At 31.2% G+C, this 26,911-nt stretch overlaps 1 protein-coding gene across 2 annotated transcripts in view; it reads left to right on the forward strand.

Annotated features, from left to right (window-relative positions):
• LOC143053480 (MAM domain-containing glycosylphosphatidylinositol anchor protein 2-like) overlaps nucleotides 1-26,093 on the forward strand; it is a 39,053-nt gene extending 12,960 nt beyond the window's left edge. For both annotated transcript variants that reach the window (XM_076226286.1, XM_076226287.1), the window contains exons 2-8: nucleotides 6,073-6,140; nucleotides 7,222-7,362; nucleotides 7,990-8,087; nucleotides 9,199-9,328; nucleotides 18,917-19,095; nucleotides 23,131-23,215; nucleotides 25,914-26,093. In XM_076226286.1, coding sequence (XP_076082401.1) covers nucleotides 6,077-6,140; nucleotides 7,222-7,362; nucleotides 7,990-8,087; nucleotides 9,199-9,328; nucleotides 18,917-19,095; nucleotides 23,131-23,215; nucleotides 25,914-25,921 — 705 coding nt within the window. In that variant the 5' untranslated portion in view covers nucleotides 6,073-6,076 and the 3' untranslated portion in view covers nucleotides 25,922-26,093. The remainder of the gene's footprint in view (nucleotides 1-6,072; nucleotides 6,141-7,221; nucleotides 7,363-7,989; nucleotides 8,088-9,198; nucleotides 9,329-18,916; nucleotides 19,096-23,130; nucleotides 23,216-25,913) is intronic.
• Nucleotides 26,094-26,911: the final 818 nt, after the last annotated feature.

The following is a 26,911-nucleotide window of genomic DNA, read 5'->3' on the forward strand; positions in this document are numbered from 1 at the left end:
CTAGACATTTCATAGAATTCCTTGGTCATTAAATACTGAAAATGGCTGGAATTACTGCAAATAATGCAAATTCACACGAGAAAACAAAACAATCAGCAATAAAATTAAATGAAAAACATGTATATGTCATCGTGAACCATCTAAATTAACCATGACTAATCCCTTTGATGTGGAATCCAATCTTAATGTCTTATCAATATCTCTTTTGGAATTCATGTTACAAGTCTTTGGTCACCGCTGTCGACGAATGCTTGAATATGTCTAGACTTTTCATCACTAGTTCTCTTTCTTTAGTCAAGGAGATTAAATATAGTCTTATATCAAAGTCAAAACTAATAACGTTTCAAAACGTGACCACAAAAACAAACCTTCAATGTAAATCGTATATATTCTTGTATAGAACAAAAAATAAACTATAGGTGGTCACTAAACCCCTCCTCTTTGAGGACTTGAAAACATCGAAATCCCCGCCCCTAAACCATATGCATTCATGTATGGGACAATTTTACAATTCAAATGAAATAATGGGGTAGTTATTTGGCTCTCCTCTCCCCTCCCGCCTGTTTGAGAACTTGCAAACTGTCGATATCCCCACCCCAAACCACATATATTCATGAATGGGACAACATAACATTGGGTATCCAACCCACTCGTGTTTTATAACTTGTAAACAGTCGATATTCCTACCCCTAAACCATATAAATATTCATGTATTGAACAATGTAACAAATCAAATGAAATATAGGGGACGTCCTTTGGATCACCCCACCCCTCCTGTATGAGAACTTGCAAACGGTCGAGGTCCCCACCCTAAACCACATATATTCATGAATGGGACACATTAACATGGGCTCTCCGAACCCCCTCCTGTTTTAGAACTTGTAAATGGTTGAGATACCCACTCCTAAACCATATTTTTTTCTGTTCGTCATTTCAAAAAAATTTAAATGACATACAGGGTCAATCTCGTAGGCGTCACATACAAATGTATGCATATCACTTTATCATGTTTATCTACACCGAACAATTAAGTACTAGACTTTACCCAAAGTCAGGCGACAATAGGAATTACGAATTATGGCAGCTTTGTTTGGAAGACCTCGTTACAGCATTCTGTTACAGTTATTTCTTGATTATTATAAAATTTTATTGATGAAAAAAATGAATCTAGGTAAATCGAATTCACCTTAGTTATTTTTTTAATATTTCTGGGCCTATAAAAACTGCAAAACATAGCTTTTTTTTTTACCTTAATCAATTTAATTCTTAAATTTGACAGCAATACACCAAACTACATAATGACCTTTGATTCAGTAAGATCAATATATTATTAAGGTAGCTGTATAGTTTAATGAAAATCCAAGTTGATTTGAAAAAAGTTATAAAAAGAATTAAAGTGTACTATTTTAATATAGTCCGAACTGCATATTCTAGTTTTTTTACCTAATTTAATTAAATATTTGAATTTGACAGCAATACACCAAACTAGATAACAACCTAGGATTCAGTAATATCAAATAGTACAAAGATAGCTTAAGAGTTTGATGAAAATCTAAGTTAATTTGAAAAAGTTATGAACAAAATTAAAGTGTACTATCACTGTTTTGTACAAACTGCAAATTCTATTTTTTTTAACCTAGATTAAATTATTTCTTAAATTTGACAGCAATACACCAAACGTCATAACAACCTGGGTCCAGTAAGATTAACACATCACCAAGGTAGGTGTTTAGTTTGAAGAAAATCCAAGTTGATTTGAAAAAATTATTGAAAAAATTAAAGTGTACTATCTGAATATAGTCCGAACTGCAAATAATAGTTCTTTTTACCTAGATTAATTTAATTCTTAAAATTGACAATCATACAACAAAAAACAAAATGACCTTGGATTCAGTAAGCCTAATATATATCTAAGATAGCTGCATAGTTGAATGAAAATCCAAGTTGATTTGAAAAAGTTATAAAAAAATTAAAGATGCATATCTGAATTTATCATGTTTATATAATAATTTTTATTTTTACCTATTGTAAAATTAAATTCTTTCATTTCTCAGCAATAAATCAAACTACCAAATAAGCTTGAATTTTGTAAGATCAATATTTAATTTAGTTAGATGTGCTTATTTACACCAGTGTAAACTAAATTTGAAGGTCAAGAATAGTCGAGACAGTTCGAGACTGTTTGAGACTAGTCGAGGCAGGTCTAGCCTTGGTCAAGACCATTTCAGACTACACCAAGATCATCAAGTACTGAATCAGACTAATTAAGTAAAGTCGAGACCTAGTCGAGTACACTTAAGTGCAGTTAAGAACAGTCGAGACAAAGTCGAGACTAGTCGAGTAAAATGTGTGCTCGATTTTACTGGTCGATCACAAAAACTGGTAAATTCAGACTCTGAGTAGTTTGTAGCGATTGCAATAGTAACAAAAATGATTCTATTTTTCAAAGCATGTACCAAGCTGTACAGTGATATTTTTAGAATTTCAGAATTTTAAAAAACAGACTGAAGGAGATATGACCCGTTTTGTAGTGGACATAAAAAACAGTATCACTCTGCTCCATCTGATGTGCTAAATATTTTTTATCAACAATTTAACTGTCGTTATAAAAGTATTAACTTAAGTAAAAGTGTTAGTAAAATTCATTCAGAACCTTCTAAAAGACAAACCGAAAAAGGAACCTTGCGAAATTCTTTAATTTTTCTTTTATATAATATATTGGTGATGTCCTATCATTTAATTAACCATATTTCAGCCAAAACTAACATCTCATATATTCCAGTAAATTTGAAATTAGGGATACTACTGACACTAGAAGTACTGATTCATACCTTTTGACACAGATGAACGACTTCACACGAAAATCTATGATGAGCAGGACGATTTCAACTTCCCGATTATCATATTCAAATTTTCAGCAGTAACATACCCTCTGCCCCTTTGTATAGTGTTTGCATATCTCAGTTTATACGTTTTGCTCGTGCATGTTCATACTATACGGACTTCATATACAAAAGTGTGCTACTAACACAGAAACTGCTGCAAAAAAGTTACGAGGAAGACAGACTAAACTGACACTCCGTAAATTTTTTGGACACCATCACGAATTTGTTGATCTATACGATGTGTCTTTGTCCAAACTAATTAAGGACATTTTTACCACGTGTTAGGTTGAGGTTTTTCATTACGTCGTCTTATCTTTTAAGTACCGTATTCCCGATTGTGAATGTTTTGCTGAGTGTGAATTCGAACTGTCGCAGTATTTTGCTATCCAAAACTCATGTATTTAGTTTTGATGTTATGATTGTTATTCTCATCGGATTTTGTCAAATGTCTTATCGTTTTTTTTTCTGTTCTTTTCGTGTGTTACGGAAACGATAATCAATCACCGACTTCATTTATACGGTTTTTGGTTTGGGTCAACTAAATTCATACCATGTATTTGGTTTACTGTTTGATTTAGAAGAAATACCGACATAGCTAGATAATAAAATTAATTATCTAATTGCTACCAACATTTTATATTAATAAGTATTGTAATTTACATAGTTATTAATACTTGTTATATCAGTATTGCAAACCTAATCTTGAACTCTATCCTATTTTTTGGAAATGTTAAGAAATTTAAATGTGACGTCACTTTGTGGGTCGATTTCTTCGGCTCACATATAATGCATTGTTCGGCTGTCTCTTTTTTATGTGCTGATTAAGGTTGTTTTACGTGTTCGTTTTTATTCTGTAGTTAGTCACCACCTCGGTGTTCACATGTATATATTTCATATATAATAATATATAGATCATGTGTATAAATTTACCAATTGAAAAATTATGAATTAATTCTAAATACTGAGGATTTTCTTATCCCAGGCAGATTAACTAAGCCGTATTTGGCACACTTTTTTGGCAATTTTGGTCATCAATGCTCTTCAACTTTTAACTTGTTTTGCCTTTCGAACTTTTTTTTATCTGAGCGTCAATGATGAGTATTATGTAGACGAAACGCGCGTCTGACGTATTAAAATGTACACGAAACGCACGTCTTGCGTATTAAATGATAAGTCTGGTACCTTTTGATAGCCTTTTTTGCGTGTTTCTTTGTCCTGTATGTTCTGCCATTTTTTTGTATTGTAGTCCTATCATTTAATGTTGTCATTTGAATGTTTGAGTTAACATTGCCATAAAAGCGCAAGGTTTGACTAGTTACAAAACCAGGTTCAACCCACGATTTTTTTCTTCTAAAACTGTCCTGTACCAAGTCAGGAAATTGGCTATTGTTATATTATAGTTCGTTTCTGTGTATATGACATTTTAGTGTTGTGTTTCTGTTGTGTCGTAAATCTCCTAAAAATATTTGATGTGTTTTCTTCAGTTCTAGTTTGTAACCCGGATACACTAGTTCTAGCTTACAATGTTTATTAAACAAATATATTTCAAAATCATTAGTAATCATTAGTCTATTCTTATATCAAGAAAAACACATTTTTAAAAGCAAATTATACCTAATTATAAACAGGGATTTTAAAAATCCCTAGCCCTATTTTCAGTGATTTTGGAAACTCCCTAACAATTTCAGGGATTTTGCAAAACCACTGAAACTGTTAGTGAGTTTACAAAATCACTGAATAGTCCAGTAATTTTACAAAATCCCTGGTTTTACAAATTCCCTGTAACATATGAACTTGTTATTAAAGCTTTAGTGATACGGAAAACAAATTGCTCTTATTGCCCTGCCAAGTCTATTTTGTGCTTTACTAGTTCTCTATTCATGATGTATCTATTAATAACCTTCTATGATTGATAAACAAGCAGTTATATATTCATCACGTTTGCACGAATTTTTTTTCTCATCCGTTTCAATACTTCATTCTCTGTACAACTATCTGGAAACAACAAGTCAATACAAACATACAGATTTAATGCCAGTAGCAAACTTTGCAGACCAGTTTGCATTGAAAGACTGAAAAGTAAAGATGGTTTCCAATGTTTTTTTATCTACTTGGCATTCCATCTCCTTTGATTTGAGCGTCACGGTTGTGTCTTGTGTAGATGAAACGCACGTCTGGCGAGCTTGGTTGTGTTTTGACATTTACATCGAAGATTGTTTTATTAAAATCAGAATTGACTTACAGTTTTATATGATAAATAATAAACACTACTGTAATCGGTTTAGACATCTCAGACATTAAACAAATCACAAAGAACACCACTTAAAACTAAAACATGCGAATCCCATTAAACCAAGCAAGAGGTGATCTCAATATTTTTAATAATTTTGGCATTCGACAGACTAATTGCAAAACCCGGTTAACGACTTCTTCTTTAAACATATGAAAATTGATTAAAAAATGTCGTTATAAGGTATTAAAATAATTGGAAAGCAAAATGTACATGATGTATGAGCCGCTTCAGTGCATACTATCTTGAAAATGTTATATTTAACAATCCGAACCCGTCAGGTTGTCCTTATTGGTAAGTTTGGACTTCAATTTTTATACCCCCGCTTTAAAAAAGGGGGGTATACTGTTTTACCTTTGTCTGTCAGTCCGTCCGTCCGTCAGTCCGTCCGTCAGTCCATCCGTCCGTCAGTCAGTCCGTCCCATGAAACTTTCGTCACATTTTTCTCAGGAACTACACATCCACCCTTTCTGTAATTTGGTATCATCATTTATATATGTCAGCCATACCGTGTGATGCGTTTTCAGATTCATCACTTGACAACTTCCTGTTTACCGAACACTTGTATGATTTTACACATGATAGCCAAGTTGAAAATTTTCGTCACATTTTTCTTAGGAACTACAATACAAGGATTTCTGAAATTTGGTTTCAGGATTTATATAAGTCAGCTATACCGTGTGATGCGTTTTCAGATTCATCACTCGACAACTTCCTGTTTACCGAACACTTGCATATTTTACACTATTAATATTATCCACTTGCGGCGGGGGTATCATCAGTGAGTAGTAGCTCGCAGTTTCACTTGTTGTTTTTTTTTCGAGCTTGCCATCTGGCAATTAGCTCTTTCTCAATAATTCGGAATATAGAATTAATATAGAACAATATCAATTTCAGAATTATGATGAAGTTTTGTTGTTTGATTGTAATCATCCTCTGCACAGTGTATGTGATTAATGGCAATAGTAAGTATGTCATAACTACATGTAGTATAGCTAGTTCGCTTTTTGATCAAAGACGATTTTTTATAATTGCGTTTTTGACCACAAACAATTATGTTTCGGCATGTACAGTGCTGAGATTTGGAGCGAGGGTCAAAACAAGGTCCACGTGCAAGATAACTTTAAACTTGGTTTACCAATCTAAACAGAGTTAACTCCAAATAGAATTAGTGTACAAGACTGCTTTCAACCGATACACTGTTTACAAAATGTGTTAACACAAGAGTTTGGGAGACATTTAAAAAGGAATAAAAACTCAAGTTGAAAAGTGTTGCTGTTCAATAGAATTACTAGAGAAATGCGTATGAGCGTTGTAAAGTTACCAGAACCTCTTTTTTGGAGATGCTGACATTGATTATTACGATTTTTTAAGTAAATATGACTCAATTTATGTTTAATATTCAATTCAATACATTTCACCAGAAACAGAAACAACCTGTTTAGATGAATACGTATGCACACAATAAACAATTCGAACAAATTGGCAATGGAACTTTAACTCGTAAGTTACTTGTAAGTAAGGGAACGTGTTACAGTAGTAATTGAAGAACACGTAGGTAGATACTTACATTCTGATTTCAGTTTTAAACCCCGTCAGCGGAGATTAAAATGAGAGGTGTGGTTTTCAAGAAATCATTATTCCACAATATCATAACACATTAAAAATCAACACTTTTCTTAAAAATATCACATTTTTATTTATGTCCTATATTTTACGTGGGTAATATTGAAAATATGATTGGGAATCATACCACATCCTCTTTTTTAGATGCATGTTTTCGTATGTTTCCCTCAAAATTCTGTTTAATACCATGTTTGATTTGATAATTAGATATACTAGAGCTTGGAGGGTATATCTCTATCTATTTGCTAGAATAACTGCCGAATTTTCAGCAATTTGACGGTAATATTTAGCACTTTTCCAATAATGGAATTGTTTACATTTTATGAACATATATCTTTAGTATTAAAACATGTATCACATCATAAACTGAATAAACAAGAGCGAATGATATATATTGTATCGATGTACTGTTCTCTTTAGTACTCACTGGACAATGTCTGGCTTCTAATGGTAAATGTGGAACAAAAGGTCTAACGTGTGAACAAAAGTTTGGACCAGGATGGATTAATAAGGGCACATGCTGCCACGAAAAGCCATGTTGCGAAGAGGAGGAATCCACAGGCAAGTGTTTGAATAAGATACCATGCTGCCACGTTGCAAATAATATTGAACTGTAAAAGTTGTTTTTGAAACAATTCATAGAAAAGTGTTTTCCTCCTCTTTCATAGATAGTTTGTACTCGACTTCAAAGAAAGTGGCGACTAGTGCATCCAACAACAACGTCATTTTAAATCTAAAATTAACATATTTATACAAACTATATCCGATTTGAACTTTTCCCGTTGAAGACAAAACAATTACGGTAGATTGCTTATAGTGCGACGTTGTCCTTAATGATGTCTTCATACTGCTATTTTATTTGTTTTGACTGTAACGTTAACTGCTAATTAAGTCATCACATATAGTACTAGCCAAAATGATTCCTGTATCACATAACCATCAACAGATAATCATTTCAATTTGTATATTAGTATTGATTGGAACAGATGCAAAATTAAAACCAACAAATATGAACACAAACAGTTTTTATTATATTTTCGAGATGCTACATTGTACGCATGTTGTAGTGAAATATAAATCAAAATAGACAAAAGGACACCCCTAAATCAGTGGTAGAGTTAAGACTTATTGATCTTATTAATATGATTCCATCGACTTAAACATATTACGATTTATTATCATTAACAGTTAAACCAGAAATAACCTATAGCTGTGGATTTGAGACAACTGAACAATGTTTTTTTAAACAAGCTAGTTCGGATAATTTTGATTGGACTCGGGGATCTGTAAGTTCTTTAACAAAAACAAGTATATTTTTTCTCTGCAAATATACGGTAAACATATTGAATGTCCATGTTAGTTTTAACATTTGCATTTTAATATCAAAATTATATACACTTCTAACATATATCTGTGTCAAAATTATATCATTTTTCCTTCACACATACATGAAAAGTACCTTAGGTATGTCAAAATCTGTAAATATAAATACTCATGTAACAAATAGTGTGTGTCTAGGTGTAAATAACGAATTGTGTTAAATTGGCAGATTAATGGTTAAGATGTGATTTTTATCGATCTTATTTCACAAAGACAATTTACATGATTAAGCAATCAAGGCATACTTTGGATCTGCAACATGTCATTTGCATTAAATATTTAGAATCGGGTAGTTTTATCTGACCGTATTCAGATAGACAAAGGGGTCATCTAAGTGTGAGAGTATGTTTTAAATTGAAATATGTGAGTCTATGGTATACATGTATACCCCTCATATCCTTTTATTATAAAGTTTCTTATGATTCCGTAATTTTGAGTGACGTAGGCATACCAAAATTACAATTTTATTTCAGCATCTATCGAAAAACCTACGACTTCCCGAGTTATTTGTGTCAGCATTAAAACAATGCAAAGAAAAAAAAACGAAGCTTAATTTAACATGCACTTTAATGGTTCTGGTATTAACATTTGATTATTTCAATAAATCAATTGTATGCTTATTTTTGTAATCTTAAAGGGTTATAAAGTGTTAATCGGTGGCAATTTTTTTAGATTGTTCAGTCTATTACATTACAAAATAACATACAATTTTTAAAAAGCAGTTTTTAATAAATTCACAAATTACAAGAGTTCTGAATGGTGAAATTGAAACCGTTATGGAATAACCGTTTCAAAGATGATATCGGATATGTTCCTTACGTCGTAACTACAATCCCTGTTCCTTTCGTGTATTTGACTGCCCCTCTGGTATATGTCGTCCCTCTGTTACAATGATTGCTAGTTTCTAAGTTGATAAGATACACCTTCAACATGTGTTTCTACAAATAACGCAATGAACGTGGATAGAAATACATATTAATTTTATTGGTTTTTATGTTTTAACTGTTGTCGCTTTAGGGTTCTACTCCTACCAGTGGCACTGGTCCCACATCAGCAGCCGAGGGGATATACTACATGTTCATAGAGACCACCAACAAATTTCCTTATTCATTTGCTGTACTCGATACAGATGGTACAAACTTTCAAGGTAGGACTTTCATAATAACTGGTTATTGTGTTTCCCTAGTTATTTTGTTCATTTTCATTTTACTTTATGTTCACGAAATAACAGACTACCTGAAATTATGAAGGTTATAACTAGACTTTAGAAGAATGTTTGGGATTGACATGGTTGCCTCTTCTACAGGGTGTTTTGTAAAAGTTTTTTTCTCTATTAAAATGGTTTCGATTGATGGATTATTTGTTGGTACAAAAATATGCCGAATTTAATGTTTTGGTTAGAAAGAAAAAAACTCATGAAATTGTATATCAGTTATCAATAATACCTTAACACCATGCAAAAAAGCAACCAAGGATTCAAAAGGCTTTTTGATAAAACCAATAAGAGTACCTCACAATATTTTAGATTAAATATATTAGAGTTGATTATCATCCAAGTATTCTTTTAGATTAAATATATTAGAGTTGATTATCATCCAAGTATTTCTATTCTATAAGTTAGTATTGGACATCATTCTGTCCCGTTTAAACAGGTTTAAGTCAGTACAAGTGGAGTAAAAGATATTGAGGTTACTGCTTTACAAAGTTTATACTCGTTTAAAAAGACATGATATAAGCTCAATGATTTTATAAAAGAAATGGATGTCAACGATCATAAATTGATACCCAAGAATAAAAGTATCTAAAAAAAAATCTTCTTTACAAATAGTCGTTCGTGTTTTAACGATATGTAATAAGTAGAAAATTCCAACTATTGTTCGATTTTTTTTAACTGAACGTTGCAATGTGAAATGATACGACTAGTTGGTTCTGGGAATATATTTTCAGTTTGTTTTTCATATACGTCTTACAGTATTTCGTTATCCAGTTTATGGATTGTAGGCAGAACGTAGGCAAAGGGTGTTTTTCTATATTGGTTTTCGTATTTGATATATTTCGATATTATTGAATATATCATTTGATCACTTGGTGTAAATTAACCAAATATCAGAATTGACGAACAGACGCCATTGATGCCTTGATTTGTATATCACTACAACAAATAACAAACACTGATTTTGTTTGGATATTGAACTGTCATGGCAACATTTAATCAAAATTCATTCAAACAACAACAACACGATTGAACTAATCAGTGTATCACAGCTTGGCGTTCCAAATTAAAGCTGGTGTACTGAAGGGCGGCCCATTCAGAAATATTTCAGAATTAGCAGCTGGGCTATCCATAGTCTGCATAAAATTAATTACATTTCGCTCCGGTTGTGTGACTGGGCTTCAGCATGTTACCATGACGGATATTTGTATGAAGACTGGAGCATCTGAAAAATAAATAAAACCAGCAGCAAACAAAGTTCAGTTCATAAGGGTGAGAGAGGACGGGTCTTAATTATTTAGCGTCCTCTCCGTTCGATTTTCAATGTAAAAGTGACCGTTAAATTGCACGGACTTTTACTACTCGGCTATCACATGCTCAAGTTATCATAATAAGAGTAAAGGACGACTCGATTTGTCGAGTCTCAATACATGTATATGTTAATTCAATAAATAAATTTAATTTACATTTAATTAAATTCTTTTATTTCGTCTAAGTAGCTGTCGTTGTTCATGTTGTATACAATTTCATTAATTTAAATCGTGGTATTTTTTTGTTGATTTCTAGTTTTTCAACATAGTCTATTTCGTCGTTTGACTAACATTCACCCTCATTGGCGTAGATGTTGTTATGTTAAACTACTGTAATGTTGGTTTTTTTCTGCTTTATTGCTATTAATTGTTTGAATGTGTAGTAAAGTACGTAGACATTGCATTTTCTTCTTTTGTCATGTTTTTTTTTTTTTTTTTTATTTGGTTTTTAATATGGAAGTTCCATTTTTGTGTGGAATAAGTGTTCTATAGGATTGTCGCCTAAACTAGGAGAACACTAAATTTTCTGACTTTTCTGTAAATGAATGATTAAGTGGCAGTACAGTTTTCTATTCATAGAAAAAATGATTTAATCAGTTTACTTGCGAATTTTATTATAAATCTTTAAGGATACTTGTCCTAGAGATTTTTCGCGTCGGTATAAAGTCCAAGCCCTAATTACCACTGGTATTTAAAAAGCGATCACCGTAACTGGAATTACGACTATCCCAATATGGCGACGGCAGATATGGGTAAAATCTGTACAGTAATTTTTTCTCAAATGTAGCATTTGTGTTGTCAATAGTTACTCAGCTGCAAGGTTTTTCTATACGTATACATTTACATCATATTTGTATCGTAACGGTGCTCTAGTTCTTTGAAAATTGCTGTTGATAAGTTCGGGATGGTAATCGTAACTGGGAAAAAAAGATAATCGTAATTATGGTACATATAATGAGAGGATAATCGTAACTTGATAGTGTTTTATTGTTATTGACATTGAAACGTATATCTGACAGCATACGATAAAATTATGGTGATGAATTAATCACGAAATCGTTCCAACATTTTATGTCATTCTTTTTTGTTCATGTATGAATAATAGTTTGAATGAAAACAGCTACGCAGGCAGGTTAATGCAGTTTAAAAAAAATTAGCAATGATTTTCGGTGTTTGCATCGCAATCTAAATCTGACGTCATTTTCCTAACTATTCGACACGTGATTGGCTAGAACGTTTCGTCGACGTCAAATTTGAGCTTGTCACCAACAGCTGATACCTTGTTATGATAGAAGTCAGTGTCTTCAGTTCGACAACAACACGTTAATATAGATGTGGGCTGCTTATATTTTGAGGTACGTTAGTTTTAAATTATTTTAGCCTTCTTACGAGGATCTTGGATATTCATTTCATTCACGATTATGAATGCAGTTTGAAGAGAAAGCTGCATGTTTACTTAAAAAATGTGGTTATTTACAAGTTTCGCTGTCAGCATGATGTGGGCAGTCTGTTGAAACTTCCTTTGAATTAATTTTTCACGTTAACACTATTTACTTTCTTATAAACAATCCAATCTTTATTAGCTATTGACTTTATAAAAATAGTTTCACGTCGACAGTTTGCAGACTGACCAGGGATGCATTCATGCGGGTCAGATGTTTAAATTTGGGATCTCGGTGGTCAGAAACCATGATCAACCATGCAACGTAAGCAGTAGAATTTGTTAAAATGTCCGAACAACATGCCGGCTGAGGCCCGCCGCCTTTCACCTATGCCTTTATCATCCCCCCCCCCTTAATTAGTCTCGTATTCAAACACCTCAACATTTTCTTTAAATATCTATTAGGTATATTTGTACCTGAATCTTAAAACCGATCGCATGTTAAATCATTCCTTATTCCAATTTATAACATATTGTAGAAGTAAAACAAAGAATAATTCAAAATATATGCATGCATGACTCTGTGCATCATACTTATGCCTCAGTCTGTATTTAGTAAAATTGTGTAAGCATTCACATGAGATGTTATATGTGAGAAATATTATTTATTATCATGGCCATAATTTATTAACAACTTAAAGTTTTCATTTATGGTTTTAAATTTGATGCTAAGTCATTATAGTATTATTTTTAAATCATCCCTTTTAGTGTACATTTGAATTTTTTGTCTTTAATATTAATTTTTTGTCTTATCTTTTTTATATATATAGACACAAGATTAAATTAAATATGTACTTTTAATCTTGATTAACTATAATAATGTGTATCTGAAGTATATGTGTGTGTGTGTAAATCTTTTCAAATTTTGACACACTTGTTATAAAACAATTTACACCAACAGATCAATCTTAATTGTGTAATTATTGTAACTTCTTTTGCAGATTGATTTACAACTGGCACTAATAAGTTGACTTAATGCATAAAGAGTGTAGTTTCTATGATATGAGGTCTACACAATTAAATGTAAGTATTAATTGTATTATAATGAATGATTCCCTTCAGTTCTATATTTTATATACCATTTTCTATAATCTTTATCTGTTTTGCTCATTATTCTCTTTTCTTTGTATTTTAACACACCATCATTCTCTTTTATTATCAGTGTTTTCTTAATCTTTAATGTCTCAGCCTTTAAATTTTGCACTTTTGCCCATAGGGATTATTACATGATTGGTGTATCTATTCTGTAAACACCATCCAGACCCTCAGTTTATGTGAATATATAAAAGTTATCTGGTGAATTTAGTCACACTCACCCAATCTTGATTAAGTCATATTGAATATTAATAACAAATTGGCAAAGCAATGTGATGGGTAAATATCAGTTAAAGTAAGTTGTACTTACAAACTTTATTGTACTTTTACAGACAATTCATCAATTAAACTTTGTGTCAAGTTTTCTTTTAATTCAATAATAATTAAGGAATACACAAATGTGACAATTTTGACTGAAGTTTTCTATTTGTATCATAATATGAATACCAATTACTTTTAAATGCTAATAATGTTTTACATATTTTTTTCAATACATGCATGAAGATGACTTGGAGGCAATGGTGTCATACATGTTAGTTTTAACTTTAATAGCCTAACTGAAATTTGAAAAAAGTTATCAGAGGAAAAGAGTGACCACTTCTTTCTTATGAAGATCAACACACACAAGGAAATTATCAGATAATTTGTAACCAGATATGGGGGCAGTATTAGATATATGCATGAAAAGAAAGTGAAATCAATATTTTTTTTAGATAAAAGCTTGATGATATATAACAAAAATATTAAAACAGTGCTGAATATGAAAACCCCATGCCATGTCACATGTAACTTTTGGAATGCAGAGTTTTTCAGTATTACAATAAAAGGAAGGATTTGATTACTGTTAGAACTGACTCTGGAACATTTAAGACAAAGAAATAAAGAAATAAAAACATGAGAGGAAATGACTGTGCACTTCTTTTTTGAAGGATCAACACACAAAAGGAAATATTCATATCATTATGCATCATGTGCAGTAGTTGAGATAATTTTGGATATATACATAAAACTGTGAACTAAGTGATAATTATAATTCAAACATCATATGTGGTACCTGCATGTACTTACTGGTATATATATTGTAATTCACAACATTTTACATGGATATATAGGAATATTCTTTGCATGATACATGTGAAATAAAAAAACACAAGTATAGGAATAAAGAATTATATAGTACAGCATTATCATATGAAAACCAGCAGGATGATACATGTATATGTCTATACATTTATTATGGATCATTGAAACCTACAAGGAAGTATTGTATGCGTTGTTATAAGGATTATTAGTTTAAATTCAATGTGACATATGCAAATTGCATGCATTTTGGTTTTAATTTTGAGAAAACTATTTGAAATGAATGAAAAATTATAAGTTTCTTTGACATTGAAACCTTTGAAATAGTCATATTTGTATGTAATAGGCAGATAATACTCATACTGAACTCCAGGCTTTCACATGCATACAACTTAATTGCATAAACAAATAGATTTATCTCAAGGAAATTTCTTTTTTTTAATGTTTTTTTTTCTATAATAATTTACTGTTTTGTACTGGAAAAAGTGCAATGAATGAATGATGCACGTTCAAAAAATGAACATAGCTCTAGAAATGATTACTTATAGCTGATATAGTTTTAAAAAAGACCCATTCACACATGTGATGTGAAAGTAACTGATCCTTATAATTCAGTGAATTAATTAAAAATGTTTTTAAATAAAAAAACATTGAAAAAACTTTAATAGGGCTGAATAGATAAATATGTCTCATAAAACATGAGTTTGATAGAAGGGGCTAGATACTACCAGTGCTTGTTTTAAAAAGTGTTTTCCCTATCAGGAGAATCATTTTGTTTTAGAAATACTGTTTTGCCGTTCGTCATCACGTTATTTCACTATGCTAAACCTTGGTAATCTAAAAGTCGTAAAGACCCTATGATATTCAAATTTAAGGAAGGAAGCAAGATAATATTATTTGCAATCGGCAGATATGACACACATATGTTTAGAAATGAACATTTGGTTACGAAAACCCTCACAAAGTATAACGTCAGAGTATCCCCCCTTTTTTTCTCTTCGTAAGGTGCATGGTGATTCTTTAAAGATTCATGAACAACTCAAGTATGAAAATGTGAAAAAAAAACATTATTTTACATCTTTAATGTGTTTATCTCTAGTCAGAAACTATCAAAATGTCGATTATTTCTTTCCCTGCATTTTTACACCGAAAAGGGGAATAATCGATCTGAATCAATTCAGTGTTTAAATGTCGCCGAGTAAGGACTTGAATATCATTCATCTATAAAGATCGCATTGGCACACCCCGTTAACATTTGTTGATCTCTTTAAAACTTGGCATATATTCATTCTTGAAAAGCTCATGAATACGAAGATTGCTGTTTCTTGTTTTTAAAATGAATATAACATATCTAAAATTGGTAAAATAGTTGACTTTTGGTGGGGCCACGGTTGGATTGTATGTCATTTCTGTTATTTTTTATTATAAAAGAGCACATTTAAAAAATGAAACAGCTGTTACGGGAAAGATAACATATTTGTCAACCACATACAACTTTATTTTTATTCATTTGTCTAGTTCTATTGGGTGTGCCAGGCTCTTGAAGTTGGACGTTCACACGCCATCTTTGAATGCTGCCCGTTACCATGGCAACCAGATGGAGGGTTCTGAGACACCAGAAATTAAAACTTTGGATAATATTAGGGATGATAAAAATAAGTTCTAGGTATGAAAGTTTCTAGACAAAAATTATGAATAATTTCAAATTTCATTGATTTTTATATGAATAAATAGCCGATTTACTCTCGAACAGCATTAACCTACCTGCGTACGTACTAGTATATCATAAAATTGAAAGGGTGAAACGCAAGCTTCAGGAAATTTGGAATTTGGGAAAACACGAACTATGTTAAAATAAAGAAATTTCAAATAATAAGGAATGTCTCCAAAAAAGTGAATGAGCGAAGAGGCAATTTTAAATTTATAAATTTTAATAGTAACAATAAACTATTCGAGATCATTTACCATCCACACTGTTTAACGAAACGTCCTAACATACAGATTGAAATAAACAATTAATTTCCCCATAGGCGACAATGATAGCCTTTTTTGTGATACAGACTTTAGAAAGTCGATTTTTTTAACAAATCCTTGCTAGAATTGGAGAAAAGTTATTCGGACAGTCATTTTTGGTCCAAAAAATATAGGTTCGCGTTGCTTTTCTTAACGTATTTTGTACTAAAAATCATATCAATTTTGCACTTAAAAAACGTGTCTCGTCCTAGCATTGAAAAGACATGTCATTTCTGTTAGGGCTAAGGAAAAAAAATGTTTTTATCTATAATATTATGCAGAATGCAAGAATCTCTAATAATAAAAATTTACGGGCGCACATATCAACCAATGAGGATTACCTATACTCTTAATTCTGAATACCATGTTATGCTCATAAAATGGCTGCGCCCATACAATCTATTGCAACCTATAAAATTGGAAATGGGGAATGTGCCAAAAAGACAACAACCCGACCATAGAGCAGACAACACCAGAAGGTCACCAACAGGTCTTCAATGCAACGAGAAATTCCCGCACCAGGCGACGTCCTTCAGCTGGCACCTAAAGAAATATATACTAGTCCAGTGATAATAAACGCCATACTAAACTCCAAATAGTACTCAAGAAACTAAAAGTTAAAACAAAGCCAGAGGCTCCTGACTTGGGACAGACGCAAAAATGCGGCAGGGTTAAACATGTTTGTGAGATCTCAACCCTCCCCCTATACCTCTAGTCTACATGGTTATTTGATTAAAATATGTGAATGTAGATTTTAAAATCATATTATTATATCGATATAAAACAGAAAAACAAACTCCACTGGAAAAAATATAAACGACTATTTAAACCGTAATTATACATTTCACTTCAAAATTAAACTATATGCATTTTTATTGATATATTAGGAAAAGGGCAATATGAATACTTATATCCAACGAGAAAATTATAAACTGTTCAATCCGATAATGCAGTTATAAAGTTAGTGTTGCTCATTTCGCACAGAATATTAGTATAAACGTTATATTAGAGTCAGAACATATGGTCTATTATAATGTGGTATACGGGACTTTCATTTTGAGCAATGAATTGAAAGGATTGCACTTTTGGGATATGGAATATTGCTAATCCCACCTTTCCTCCCCCTCCTCCCCAAAATAAAACAAACCAAGAAAACAACAAAACAAACCGAAAATACCCTTAAACACAACATTGAAACTTTGAAAGAAATTGGAATATCTACTCACCACAATAACTGACTCGACAGCTCCTTCATTTTCCATGTCTTTAACAGGTACATGTATATATTTATTATATGTTTGTCTGTTTGTCTTTTTCATATTTAGCCAGGCGTTATCGGTTTATTTTCGATTTATGTGTTTGACAGTCTCTTTAGTATCTTTCGTCCCTCTTTCAAACGGTTACGCATAGTGTTGTCAGTTATAAATGGACATATATAAGTAAATTGGTCCTAGATTAGAACCTGTAAGTTTCTACATTTATTTTTATTTTGCGTTCATGTCATCGTTTAACTGGACATTTCCATTTTAATACGCAAAATACTATTGAAATGCTCAAAGACACATTTATTATTGTTTCAGTTACTATTATCTGATAAAAAAATTACGATTATCAAAAAAAAAAAGAAAAATGCCATTGAGTTGCGATTATCATCCCGAATTTTTCAACAGCAATGTTCAAAGCCTTTAGACAATTCTATTGCACCTTTACAAATCAAATATAGTGTAATGGTATAGAAAAACCTTGCAGCTGAGTAACAAAAAAATGTTACATTTGAGAAAAATGACTGTAAAGATTTTACCTATATCTGCCGTCGCAATATTGGGATAGTCGTAATTCCAGTGACGTTTATCAGTTTAATACCAATGATTACGCAACGTAATAATTTCAGTGTTTGTAAATTATTTATTTGAATGGTTTAACACAAATTGTTTAACATTTTGTAGGTTGTTATTTTTTTAGCAATATTAAATCGCTGTTTTCTGTGAATGAATTTATATAAACATCAAAACTTATAATTTTGTCGAATAAAAACCACAATTTTTAATACGTGTGCATGTAAAAAACATCTTGGTAGTGGGGTCTCAATACAGCACAGACAACAATTTCAAAATGATCAGAAAAGTGGAAAAGTATATTTTACCAAAACGCACGGATGTTCTTAAATCCTGCTGATTGCCATTTCGATTGCCAATAAACGCTAAATTAATCTAGGTTACTAGTATTGAATTAGCTGGTTGCATTGGTCCTTTTTACAGAGTTCGTATTCTTATAAAAAAAAGCTTCTGCAATTTGATTTTCAATTATACGTCAGTTACGCCAGACGTCAATATTACAATACAACATAATTATACCTCTTCAGTAAACATGGTAAATTTCTGAAGAACACAAGGTATATTTAATTTCAAACCGAACTAGTAGCTAATGCCACTTTAAAACTATCTGCCGATGGGAAATTACCTTTAAGATGAATGAATAAGTAATCAAAATAGGCACGTGCATAATATTGCATTCGTCACATCTTAATTTCATGTCTCATTGATGTCGTTTCAATATATTGATCATTAACTGATTTTTTTCCAGCCTGTCCTTGGTGTCTGTCATTCCAGTACCATATAAACGGACCAGGTATAGGAACTTTGAGGGTATTTATAGGAGAAACAGGATCTTATACCACAATGTGGAAAAAAACAGGACAGCAACCTAATCCTGACTCTTGGAAAACTGCTACCATAGCTATCCCACAGGATAGTAATCTTCGTGTATGTATACTACGACTCATTTATAAACAATGTATGAAAAATAAAAGTTTAGGATGAACTTATGTGAGGTTTTGGAAATTGTATCAAATGTTCAGACTCCTTCATTTTCTTTCATACAATACAATGTAAAATATTTTACCCTTTCACACAAATTTGTCTTTTTATATAGACTTAAAAGGCCATAAATGGTCATTTGCTCTAAATTTAAGTAGATTCTATATTTTTTTTCTATTGATTCGAGATCAAAATAATACCAATGTAAAATAAAATAAAAGTCCGAGCTAGCTTTTTACCGCCATTTAAAAAAAAATAGTTATCTCGAAAAGGAGCTCCATGACCTATCGATATTTTAGCTTAGTTTGTTCCTTAACTATCGCTATTGTGACTTAAGGTATCAATTTGAAATTCTTCATTTTTAAATTCCACAAATCCTCACCTAAGTACATTCTTAAGCAGAAATTGCTATCAAAGTATGTCATGTTGCCGTTAAAATATAAAAAGTGCTCATCATATGGAAATGCGGAAAAGTGGTATCTGCATATGATTGATAATGAGACGAGTATCCAGCAGTCCAAATGACATTGATAAATATCGCAAACATGAATGCCAAATTGAAATGACACACCGTCACTGAACTAAATTGAACATTCATAATGGTTTCCTTTGGTCTGTTTGTTATATTAATGTTGTAAGTATTATGTTACTAACTGCTTTGGTAGACTTTCAACAATTCCATAACCATGTTGCAAGGATTGTGTAACTTAACATAACACTCTTTAAATCATCCTGTAAGTATTATGTATCTTGACAAACCACATTTTAGTTATCATCCTGTAAGTATTTTGTAACATGACATACCAGACATAAGTTATCATCTTGTGAGTATTTTGTAACTTGACATACCACTCTTTAGCTATCATCCTGTAAGTATTATGTAACTTGACATACCACACTTTAGTTATCATCCTGTAACTATTGTGTAACTTGACATACCACACTTTAGTTATCATCTTGTAAGTATTGTGTAACTTGACATACAACACTTTAGTTATCATCCTGTTTCTATTGTGTAACTTGACATACCACACTTTAGTTATCATCTTGTAAGTATTGTGTAACTTGACATACCACACTTTAGTTATCGTCCTGTAAGTATTGTGTAACTTGACATACAACACTGTTGTTATCAACCTGCAAGTTTTGTGTAACTTGATATACCACACTGTTATTATCAACCTGTAAGTATTGTGTAACTTGATATTCCATACTTTAGTTATCACCCTGTAAGTATTGTGTAACTTGATATACCACACTTTATGTACCATCCTTGTAGTATTGTGTAACTTGATATACCACACTTTATGTACCATCCTTGTAGTATTGTGTAACTTGATATACCACACTTTAGCTATCATCATGTAAGTATTGTGTAACTTGACATACAATACTGTTGTTATCAACCTGTAAGTTTAGTGTAACTTGATATACCACACTTTAGTTTTCATCCTGTAAGTATTGTGTAACTTGATATACCACACTTTAGTTATCATTCTGTAAGTTTTGTGTAACTTGATATACCACACTTTAGTTATCATCCTGTAAGTTTTGTGTAGCTTGACATACCACACTTTAGTTATCATCCTGTAAGTATTGTGTAACTTGATATACCACACTTCATGTACCATCCTGTAAGTATTGTGTAACTTGATATACCACACTTGATGTACCATCCTTGTTGTATTGTGTAACTTGATATACCACACTTTAGTTATCATCCTGTAAGTATTGTGTAACTTGACATACAACACTGTGTCATCAACCTGTAAGTTTTGTGTAACTTGATATACCACACTTTAGTTATCATCCTGGAAGTATTATGTAACTTGATATAACACACTTCATGTACCATCCTGTAAGTATTGTGTAACTTGATATACCACACTTGATGTACCATCCTTGTTGTATTGTGTAACTTGATATACCACACTTTAGTTATCATCCTGTAAGTATTGTGTAACTTGACATACAACACTGTGTCATCAACCTGTAAGTTTTGTGTAACTTGATATACCACACTTTACTTATCATCCTGGAAGTATTATGTAACTTGATATAACACACTTTGTGTACCATCCTGTAAGTATTGTGTAACTTGATATACCACACTTTATGTACCATCCTGTAAGTATTGTGTAACTTGATATACCACACTTGATGTACCATCCTTGGTGTATTGTGTAACTTGATATACACCACCGTGTCATCAACCTGTAAGTTTTGTGTAACTTGATATACCTCACTTTAGTTTTCATCCTGTAAGTATTGTGTAACTTGACATACAACACTGTGTCATCAACCTGTAAGTTTTGTGTAACTTGATATGCCACACTTTAGTTATCATCCTGTAAGTTTTGTGTAACTCGATATACCACACTTTAGTTATCATCCTGTAAGTATTGTGTAACTTGATATACCACACTTTAATTATCATCCTGTAAGTATTGTGTAACTTGAAATACTCCAATTAAATTATCAATTGGTAAGTATTGTGTATCCATGAAGAGCCTGCTGATAGATATTTTATACAAATGTTTCACAGATATGTTCACTGCATTAACTGTTTTTTGTTCCATGATGTCTTTCGTCGTGATATCACTAAAATGAATCACTGTATTTACTAATTATTGTAACTTGATATCTCAAATTCAGTAAAATATATCGGTATATATTATTATTAGTTACATAGTGTGTTAGTGACCTAATATGATATATACCGGGTCAGTAAATTCCATATGGGGTGAGAGCGAAGCTCGAACCCCATATGGAATTTACATAATTACCCAGTATATATCATATTAGGTCACTAGCACACTATGTAACGAATTTATCTTACCGACAATCTTTATTTGTTGAATTTAGACTAAAATGGTCTTATTTGCTATCATAATACATCTTCTTATACTGCAATCAGCTATTTTACTATACGGATAAAGCTATACGTATAAACGTTAGCTTTATACGTCAATGACCTCAACTCACCTATAAGCCCCGCCTACTTACAACGTCACGTCACAACCATGACAACGTGTAGTAACAATGGTCAAACTTTTATTAATTTAAACCTATTATGTCTTCAAATTGGTAATTTATATACCATGTTTATCAAAAGTTATTAATTAAATTCATTTTCCCTTTCTAATTCCTTAAATTGTCAATGCTTACCGCCTAGACTACGCTCATAGGGAAATACCCAAAAATGGTACCCCAAGGGAGAAATTCCTAACACTTTTTTTTAATAATATTTGTTTCATATTTTTGTTTTTTTTTAATTTTTTTTTGTATCGATTTCAGTATAAAAACAATATACGTATAGTGTCTTGAAATATGAAATTTATTTGTATTCGGCACGAAACGGGAAAATGCTCGGTAGAACCTTGCATTTTCCCGTTGCTAAGCCTCATACAAATAAATTTCATATTTCAAGACACTATACGTATATTGTCTAATTATTTCTGTATTAAAGTGTTCAATTTAAAGAACCTTCTTCAATTGGTCTGCACAAAAAAACCTATGTCAACGATAAATATCCATTATCAACAACCTTGATATAACAACATTCAACAGAACTTTCAATACTTTTAAATAATCAAACGGTGCCTAAGTCGTAAATTCACTTCTAACCGTGTATTGAAATAAGCCCCGCCTCCCTACTAACCTAATATGGAATATACACGGTCACCACGAGGTCGTTTTTAACCAATCATATTCCTAGAAATGTATAGGATGTAAGATAATGTTAATTCTTTTAAACAAAACAAAAAAGATCAAGATCACGTATGAATTACAGCCATACAGAAAATAAATTAAATATTAAGGTAAATTTTTCTCAATGTAAAACAAATTGAATTACAATTAACAATACATCTAAAATAAAGTTTTTATTTAAAACGTAAAAGTGAAAAATAAGTACCAACATATTTAAAATAGTTTGTGTCAGTGTATTGCAATACCATTCACAAATGTTTTATGTTATAGATCAGCATTATAGCGAATGTGGATGTAAAAGGCCAGGCTAACATTGCTATTGATGATATCATTCTCAAATCTGGTAAATGTACTAGTAAGTATTAATTTTTGTCGTTATCATGAACATTCATGAGATATTTTCCTTTTTTAAATGTTAAGCTTAAACCAATGGATCAATGTTTCCATCTCCATTTAATAAAGAGAAGGAACTAAGGTTACATGATGTTGCGCGTTTTTTTTTCAAATATATATATAAAAAAAAATAACCGATCTAAATACAGAATGGGGAAAACACCGACAAACATCCAAAGAAGTATTATACTGAATTGAAAAATGTCCATGTTTTGCATTTGAAATTAATCGACCATTTCTTACTAAATTCATTTTGCATTTGAAACTTTGATATATGTCACTAGAGATTTATCAACAACAATCGAGCGAACAATCGATTTAAAATGTTTAATACTTCAAAATTGTCATGGAAGAAATAAGCTGGTACAAAATTATATCTAAATAAAATAACTTGTAAAGAAATATTTATTTACAATCGCTGAAAAAATTTATTTGTTCTTTGATACCATTGATGGCACCAATTGTACTGCATCAGATGCTTATATTCATCGGTAAATATTAAGTGAGTTAAAGTTAAAATTCAGTTTGAAAATGAATCGTAGATAAATGCTTGATATCGCATGTTTAACATGTATAAGTCGTTAATCCCTGCATGTGGTCCGTCACACTATGTTGATATGTTTATGTCTTTCATTTTGGTTTCTTTAATTTGTAGTGTCATAGATGTATACCTTACATCGCGTTTAATTTATATAGTATTTGCATTATAAAAATAATACATATTTCATGATAAGAACTTATTACTTACTGAGACGTATTAACTTATCAAGATGGTCTCTACGATAGTTTTAAGTCAAAGTAAAATCTCACAGATAACCAAATTAACAGATAACTTTGATAAAATACATAGCTATAATTCTTATATGATTTGCATATCTATATTTATATCTATTAATGGTCAATTAGAAATTTTCTCTCTAAGTTTACACTTCGATAAACCATGTTTCCGAAACTACTTTCGTAAACTATTAATGCGCGGTACACAAGCTTGCAGTAATCCTTGGATTTTCAGCAAATTGAGATAAAAAAAAAATGCATTTCAGTTGTGACTATGTTATTGCATATATATCAAAAAAAGAAATAAAAAAAAAATACACTAAAGCTTCGAAAATGTATCAAATTTAAATTAAAAAAAAAGTCCGCGAAATTTTATGAATGATTTGGCGAATTTACGTCATGGCAAACACGACGTCATACGAATGAAAACTTACATTAGATATATTATTTCAATACTTGCACGCTTCATATTCAGATAATACCTCATTAAAATGAAGTTTTCGAGGTAGGTGTTATTCTATTTTAGATTCAGTTGCATTTTACGAACATTTGTGGATTTTAGAAAGTCAATATGGCGACCAACTCCTTAGTTACGGCATGCCAATTGTGCATTTGATGGTTTTTATAGAAGCGTTTACACAAAAAATGTTAATTAAAAATAGCGATTATTTGGCTTAAGAATTATAAGGGCGATCAACTCACAAACTGAATAAAAGTCCGAAGGATGTTTATGCTAAGTTTGTGATTTACACATCAATAACCTCTAGAAAAAAATGTTGTTAATCCTATAATGTTTTCCAAACATTTATTGGGCAATGTGGATAACAAGTGAACAATATTTTACGTTTTATTTTTTAATGTAAAAAAAGTTTTTAATTAAGTTTTTGAAATATTCCATAAAAAATTTGATGTAAGAAAACATTAAAGATAACACCAATTTTTCAATAAATACAAAAAAGTTGCCGTTTTATTTCTTATAAATTATAACATTTAAAGTGTTTTAACAAACAAATTAATTGATTGTAAGAGTAAGTAACATGGTTATTACTCTATTTAAAACAAAGCAAAAATGGACTAAAATGTTACTTCTGCTGCATAAATCGACAGGTGTGGGACATTCGAGTTATCTGAATTATTGATTTATTAAAATTTACTCAACCATACCAAATTCATGTGCATGACTGTATTAAAAGGCATGAAATGCATTTGGTTTTGAACCTTAAAAGTTAAAATAGATTTACATTAAAATTCTACATATATAAATAAAGGTAAATCCATAAAACATGCAAAATACCAAGAGAAGCAATTCACAAATCCAACAATAGGTTGGTGTTAAACTAATTGTACAGTGAAAAGATGTTTACCTTATTTTCATAGTGCCTTCTCTTGGTCTCATGTACGTTTGAATGAAACATCCTTGAGTAGTTATAAGTATATCATAAAGATTACACATTGAGTAAATCAATCGACAAGCATAATTCCGTCTCATTATAGACTTACACAACTTAAGTAAAAATTTGGCTTGCAATATTTATTGAAGCTTGTAAGTTGGATTGTCGGGTTTTATGGCAATGATAAACACTTTCAACAATTTGTTGAAAATACTAAACGAAAAGTAGAACTGGGTATAACCAGATTAGTGTATGCAAAATATGAAAACATGCTCTGTAAATTTTATTAGAAAGTGAAACAGTTAAAAAGAGACAAACATACACGTGTCTTTCATAATCTACACATTAGATAAATATTCTCTCTCCCGTTATGACATTAGATAATACAGTCGTGAATATGGCATTTACATTCATAATGTTTTTTTTAATATCAGAAAATTTTCATAAAAAGGTTGGGGACATTGTGTAAAACTATTTGTTTCTCTTTTTTAGATCCTTGAGAGTGAATAGAAAACAGAAAAAACCGATGACATTGATTGAAGGATATTCATAGTTGCTTGTTCATTATAATGATCATGGTGATATTTAGTAGCTAGTACTTTATAATGAACGTGTGATAATAACAGTTACCTTTTAATTATAATGATGCGGTTATACAAAGATAAAAAAAAATAGCACAATTGAAATTGTTTTTTCTTTATATATTTGTTTCCCTTAAAAAAAGAGGGGATATACTGTTTTCTGTTAGTGTCTTTTATGATCGCTCATTCGTCATAGCATGAGTCAATATAACCTCCATCGATTTCCATACGGAACTGCCAATATATATAACAGGAAAGAGGCTGACCTTATTTTAATAGTTCATTGACTGCTTTGTTTTAGGTGATTTGCATATTTATCGTGAGTAGTAATTTTTCTAAGGATTTCTTGCAAGGTCTACATATGTAATATGAGGAAGGCGCTACCTTAAATGCCAGCTTTATACTAAGACAATGTCCAATATATTGATTGGTTGTTGGTTGTATAATGCCCAGTGGCAAATATTTCATGCATGTTCAGAACGAATGTCCTAGGGTACATTAACATATTGTTTATGTCTAAAAGAAAATAATAAGTTCGGATGGAAAATGTTTAGGGAACGAACATTGAACTTGAAAAGGCATCAGAGGTTATGGTATTTTTCCTGAAAAAAATATTATGATTCCCAAATTGATGAATAAAAAATCTGTTCAAGCATAGGACAAAAAAAAATATTTTGAATCCAGATATCTTCACCAAAAATGATTTTATCTTTCAGATATGCAAAATAAATTTAACTTTTATATATCTAAAAACATAAAAACTTCCCAAACCGCACATGTAGGTCAGTACACAGTAGTTTTTTAGGTGATAATAAGGCCGTATTTGCCAATTTGTTATGATGAACCTTAATACTAGTGTTAAATTTTGACTAAATAATTTTAATTGATAGCGCTGAAGGGCTTCGGTAG

Source organism: Mytilus galloprovincialis, chromosome 12, assembly GCF_965363235.1.
Source record: "Mytilus galloprovincialis chromosome 12, xbMytGall1.hap1.1, whole genome shotgun sequence".
Taxonomy (NCBI): Eukaryota; Metazoa; Mollusca; class Bivalvia; order Mytilida; family Mytilidae; genus Mytilus; species Mytilus galloprovincialis.